A 6,457-nucleotide genomic window follows, 5' to 3' on the forward strand; every position below is an offset into this window, starting at 1 on the left:
CTAAACTGCTCAAAGAAGGGAAATAAAACCATACCTGATCTTGTCTTTAAAATAAAGCTACAGGTTTTGAGATGACAAGCAGTTATAACAATAAATGAGCAGGTGTCTAATTTTGTTAAAATGCCCGATTATAAAGAGTGATATTATCTTAAAATGGCAAGCGTCTCAGACGTCCAATAGCATAAGTTTCTAACTGAAAGATGGGCTGCATCTCAAAAGTTCAAAAGCCAATCAAGTATTTATCTATTTATTTTTAATTTTTATTTTTGAGAGAGAGGGAGAGAGAGAGACACAAAGTGTGAGCGGGGAGGTGCAGAGAGAGAGAGGGAGACACAGAATCCGAAGCAGGCTCCAGGCTCCAAGCTGTCAGCACAGAGCCCGACGCGGGGCTCAAAGCCAGGAATCGTGAGATCATGACCTGAGCCGAAGTCGGACGCTTAACCGACTGAGCCACTCAGGTGCCCCATGATGTTTAGAACCTAGAATGCCATTTTGCCACTGAATTTGTAAAAGAGAGGTAAGATACAAGAAATGGTTCTGTATTACTTCAGCAACGTCAGGAGTTAAATAAGGTTTTATGTCTAGTCAGGGGCACCTATTCACGGTATCAAATACCCTATGCGAAAAGAGAGTTCATTTTTAACTACAGATTGTAGAACACATCTTTTACCCATGGTAGAGACAGGCACACTGCATATGTCAACATTCTGGTGCCCGTCGTAGGTTACGTATAGATGTTTCAGGGTGTAGGACTCTAATTTATGAATCTTTTGAGGAATGAAGTGTATATCAACCAACCCAAAGTGCATATAAATCTAAGACCTCAAATGTAAATGGCACAGACTTTACAGTCTAGCAACTTGAATACAGTGTTGAGAACTAGGACTGCAGAGCTCTGGTCACTTAAGTCCATCGAGCTGCTGCCCCAGGAAGCCTGGTGCAGACTCGAGCATGGCTTGCATGGCTTGCTGCAGTGGGNGGAAATGGTCTCTTTGCTCTAGCCAACATGGGATGATCAGCCCCTGCGCTCCCTTTCTTGGAGCATTTACTAGAAAGGGCTTATGATTGTGCATATGTCTCTCTCCAGGGCCCGAGGGCCGTTCACTGGACATGCAGTCTTTAAGAAGGATAAGGCCTCTGTGTCCCAGCCTCTGTAAGAGGACTCCTGAATTCTCTGCCTGTCTGCTGACAAACGCGGCCAGCCTGGTCACATTTACACTCATCGACCCTTTGTACTTCTTCACCTCTACAATTCTCCTGGGCCTCGTACTCCTCCCTCACTCTCCCCCCTGCACAAATCAGAATGGAGCTCAGCTCTTCCCCCTACAGTCAGGAGTAACAGAACACAGTCTGTTCTCACCGCTTTCATGTCTGCCTGTGTTATTCTCTGATGCTTTACATCTGCTTTAAGGCAGTACATAAAGCCATACGATAGGGTCACAGAATTAGTTCTCTTGTTTTTCAACAACACGGTATCATCAACTTGTACAGGAACAAAGACCAAAGGAACACAAAGATCTGTTTATGTGATTTAAAAGCAGTGCCTCAAATAAATGGGAAAACAAAAAAACGACTTCCCTATTTAATGCCATGTACATTATCTTCATTGTAACAGCGATCTAAAACAAGCAGAGTTATTACAGCACCTCCTATCTGCTAATGCGAGGTTAAGTGTATACATCTGCCGTCTCATTCGGTCTCCCTAATTCTAGGAGGTGGGTACTATGATTGATTTTATTTCCATTTTATCTCCAGATTTAAGATGAGGAAATGGAAGCTGAGACAGACAAGCACCTGGAACACAGCCAGTAAGCAGCAGGGCCCCAGCTGCAGTGCAGTCTGGGCTCCATCGACTGCATGGCCTCCACCACCACTACACTTTCTTTTTGGCATTTGGCTGAGGGCACCTGTTTATGTGCCCTGGTGGAGAGCTGGAATGAGTTACAAGCAAAGAAACAACAGTCCCTACTAAAGACGCTACGAAAGAGCTAGAGGGGGTCTATAAAGTTTTTTTTACTCCATTTAAAAAATACTTATTTTTTTATTGTGGCAAAATATACGTGCCATAAAATTTAGGATTTTAACCATTTTTAAGTGTACGGTTGAGCAGCACTAAGTACATGCACATTATGCTGCACAACTTGGAGAAAAAGAAAAACTACCCCCTGAAAAATATTAAGGAGAAAATAGAATATATTCATCATCTTGGGATGGAGAAAGCCTTTTACAGTCCCGACACCGAGGCCAGATATCACAATGAAAGCTCAGGACGTGAAGATCAAACTATGGCGAGTAATGCCATAAGCCAAGTTAGGACTGATGACAAGTGAGAAAAACCTACATCATACATTCAGCACATAAAGGCTCGATCTCTATTTTTTTAATTTTTCTTTACATATACTTTTTTTAAATTTATGTTGAGAGAGAGCATGCATGCGTGCACGCACATGAGCAGGAGAGAGAGGGTGGGAGAGAGAATGCCAAACTCTTGCACTGTCAAACTCATGACCTGAGCCAAGAGTCAGATGCTCAACCAAATGAGCCACACAAGCGTCCCAAGGATTAATAGTAATAACACTGCTTACACAACAAACTTTAAAAAACTGTATCCCAAAAAGAAAGGTGCAAGACTTAATCTAAAATAGGTAAATAAAATATATTTTAAAATACACAAGCTTACTAATTAAGAAATGTCCATTTGAAACAATGAAATACAACTTTCACGACAGGGGGTTTAAAAATTGATGCCTAGTGAGTGAAGGTATGGGGATATGGACATCTCGATTCACAACCGGTAAGGGCTGCACTGGGATGGCCTTTCTACCCAACCACCTACATTTTACATGTACTTATCCTCTGATCCCAACAATTCCATTTCTAGGCATTTTCTTGAGTAAAAAGTGGGACACATACCGAGGATACTTAAGCGTGGATACTCATGGCAACTTTTTACTGAATTGTAAAAAACACCTAACTATAAATTAATAATAGGAAATAGGAAATTCATATTAAATAGTAAGTGAATGTTATTTAATAGCAAATAACCTAAATGTCAGTAGAGAACCATAAATTACGAATGAAGAATTATGCTACGTTAATACAAGGGACACTATGACTATGTTGTCACTGAAATGGTTGAATCAGGTATCTGAATCAACACTGAAACATAGGCCCTGGAGCACCTGGGTGGCTCAGTAGTTAAGCATCCAACTTTGGCTCAGGTCATGAACTCACGGTTTGGGAGTTCAAGCCCCACGTCAGGCTCTGTGCTGACAGCTCGGAGCCTGGACCCTGCTTCAGATTCTGGGTCTCCTTCTCTCTCTGCCCTTCCCCTGCTCATGCTCGGTCTCTGTCTCTCAAAAATGACTAAAGATTTTTTAAAAATTGAAATATAGGTCCTATATATTAAGCAAAAAAAAGCAATTTTAAAAATGCATAAATATCCTCCCATTATAGAAATAAACATGTACAGTACATCTACATGCTTAATTTCTTTTATTTCAGAGAGAGAGAGAGAGAGCGCGCGAGAGCACAAGCAGGGAGAAGGGCAAAGGGAGAGGGAGGGAGGGAATCTTAACCAGACTGCACGCTCAGCGCAGAGAACAAGATGGGGCCCAACGCAGGGCTCAACACGAGGCTCAATCCCATGGCTCTGGGATCAAGACCTGAGTAGAACAAGAGTCGCAGGCTCAACCAATTGAGCCACCCAGGTGCTCCGACTTACGTGTTTCTTTTCTTTATTAAAGAAAAATTTTTTTAATGTTTACTCATTTTTGAGAGACAGAGCATAAGTGGGGGAGAAGCATAGAGGGAGACACAGAATCTGAAGCAGGCTCCAGGCTCTGCGCTGTCGGCACAGAGCCCGACGCAGGGCTCAAACTCACGAACCACAAGATCATGACCTGAGCCGAAGTCAGACGCTTAACCAACTGAGCCGTTCAGGTGCCCCCTCNATTTTTTTACAGTTATTTCAATTTCTCTTTCAAAAACATTTATAAATTAGCAAAAAATAGAGAAAAATACTTCCATTTAAGAATAATGAGAACATCTAATTTTAGTCTCTCAAGTAGAGATTGACATAGTTTATCCAGGGTACTTTATAAGACCTATGTTGCATAAGATGTTATATAGAAGACCTGTACTAGTTCATAAAGACTTATAATATTCAAATAAAACAACTGGGTTCATGAGGAAGTGCTCCGTCACTGCTGACCTCTCTATCTCCAACAGCATCTCTTCTTCTAGGTGTTGTTCTTCAATAAAAGCATCCTCCTCCTCCTTCTGTGAGAGTCCTAAGGGAATTTAAATGTTTTATTAAACGATGTGAATATTGTAAAACCTTGGTCAATGATTCAGAAAGAAAAAAGAAGATAAAATCTAATCTTTACAATTATGGTACGAACCTGTTTTTAAAGCCTCCTAATAATAAAGGCTCTAACAATAAAGGCTTCAACCAAATTTGGAACAATTTTGATACCCAAAAAGAATAATGGTAGATAACACATTAAATTAAAAAATTAATTGATGCTTCCATAGTGATACTCAAAAAGGAGGCGGGGTGTGAGAGGGAACATTCATCTTTACAGAAGAATGGCAACGAAAAAAATGTTGAAAGACTTAAGTAGTAAAGCCATCATTTTTGCAACCCTCACTGTAAGAACGATTTAGAAAAAAATGCTGGCAACATTGGATGAAAGCTTGTTGGCAAGAAATCTATTTATACCATTTTGAAACATGAGCGCACAGATGAGTACTAATTAAAGGGGGAACACCCTTTACAATGGAGCCATCTGGTTGGTGACACTTTGACCACTCCTAGCATTACTAAGAGGGGAACGATGTGACATCACAGGCCCCCTGATGGGTGCGGTGACAGCTATACAGCATCAGCTTTGTATTATTTGCCACAAGGAGTGTAACTGTAAGCTAATCAAAAGATGTGCCAATCCAGAAGGAGGGCATTACACCAGCCAACTACCGTGGCCTTTTCACAATAACCAGTTTTGGATTGGGAATGTTCCAGTATGGCTAGTATATCACAACTGAAGTATTGTTCCTTTACTTGGCTACAAGTTTGATATTGTGGTCTTTATTCTTAGGAGATGCAGGATGAAGTATTTAGGGGTGAGAGGTCATGATATCTGCAACTGATATGCAAAGAGTTCAGAAAAAATGTATTCCTATGTATCCATATAGATCAAGAAAAAGTATAGCAAAATGTTAACAACTGACAAATCTAGATGAAGGGTTCATGGAAGTTTATTGCAACATTTTTTCAACTTTCTGTACACTGGAATATTTTCAAAATAAGAATGTGGGAGAGTGTTCTTCATGTAATAAAAACTCATATCCTTTCCTATTCAGAATTTAAATCTGAGGAAAAAAAAAAAAGAGGAAAGCTGAAGTAATCCTAAGGAAATATAACAGAAGATCTCAGGCTTAAAGGAAAAAGATTTTGTATCTCTCACACATATATTGAGTAGGGGTCTAATCAGAGGCACACCCAGTCCTAGATAATTTACTTAAGCAACTAAAATTATTATTTCAGCACCTGAAATTAAAATAAGTAAAAAAAAAATTAGGGTAAGTCCTAACTCACACAGAATACTATCAGATTATTCAGATTATTAAATGATCTAATGTACAGGGAGGGCCTTCCAGAGAACCTGGCACCAGGGCTATGACTGATTGCCTTACAGACATATGCCCTCAGAGCAGACATTGCCTGGGCACAGATGATGCTCAAAATCCTGTTGTCTGACTCCCTCAACCCCTCGATACTCCCCAAATCAAGCTCATACTCCTCACAGGTGATCATCACTAACAGTGCCAGGTGTAGCGTTTGTTCTCTATGTGCAATCAAATATATGCAAGGATATATATAAATATAGTAGATCTAACTGTATTATACATGTAACTATATACACTGGAATGAAACAATTTGCTTTTTATTCTTAATGTCACCTTAGTTTCTGACAAGGCAGCTCATTTCAGGCTATTTCGAGTAGAGATGGGTGCTAAAGAGGCTTTCTGTAAATGAGAGGTCAATATTCCAGAAATTTCCACCACTCAGTTTCCAACTCACTCTCACAGCAATTCTTACAGAATATCTATTCTAGCCTTCTGGGTATTTGTGCATCCAATGTGTGCTACAATTAACAGCAGTGTTTGGTAGGCCACGCTATTCATGAAGCGCCACTAATTAGGAGTTGGAGTGGGCCAAAGTAGGGGCAGGAGTCCAAAGATGAGTGCTTAGTCTTGGATCTGCCATTAGCTATATAATCCTGACCAAACCAGTGACTGCATCCTTCAAATGATTGAACTGCCAAAGCACATGACCAGCTTGCCTCTCCACAAAGGCTCACTCTGAAAGCACTTTGCTAAGTCAAAGGGGGGAAAAATCAACACAATACAAACAACAGCTCTAGGATTTAAAACAGGGAAAGCAGATTAAGAA

General features: G+C 40.4%; 1 protein-coding gene across 1 annotated transcript in view; it reads right to left on the reverse strand.

The window, feature by feature from the left end:
- ZRSR2 (zinc finger CCCH-type, RNA binding motif and serine/arginine rich 2) overlaps positions 1 to 6,457 on the reverse strand; it is a gene marked incomplete at its 3' end in the record, with an annotated part of 25,408 nt that overhangs the window by 17,632 nt on the left and 1,319 nt on the right. Inside the window, exon 2 of the mRNA XM_077761698.1 lies at positions 4,214 to 4,292. Within this exon, the coding sequence (XP_077617824.1) occupies positions 4,214 to 4,233 (20 nt within the window). The remainder of the gene's footprint in view (positions 1 to 4,213; positions 4,293 to 6,457) is intronic.

The sequence above is a fragment of the Crocuta crocuta genome, unplaced genomic scaffold (assembly GCF_008692635.1).
Source record: "Crocuta crocuta isolate KB4526 unplaced genomic scaffold, BGI_CrCroc_1.0 scaffold657, whole genome shotgun sequence".
NCBI lineage: Eukaryota > Metazoa > Chordata > Mammalia > Carnivora > Hyaenidae > Crocuta > Crocuta crocuta.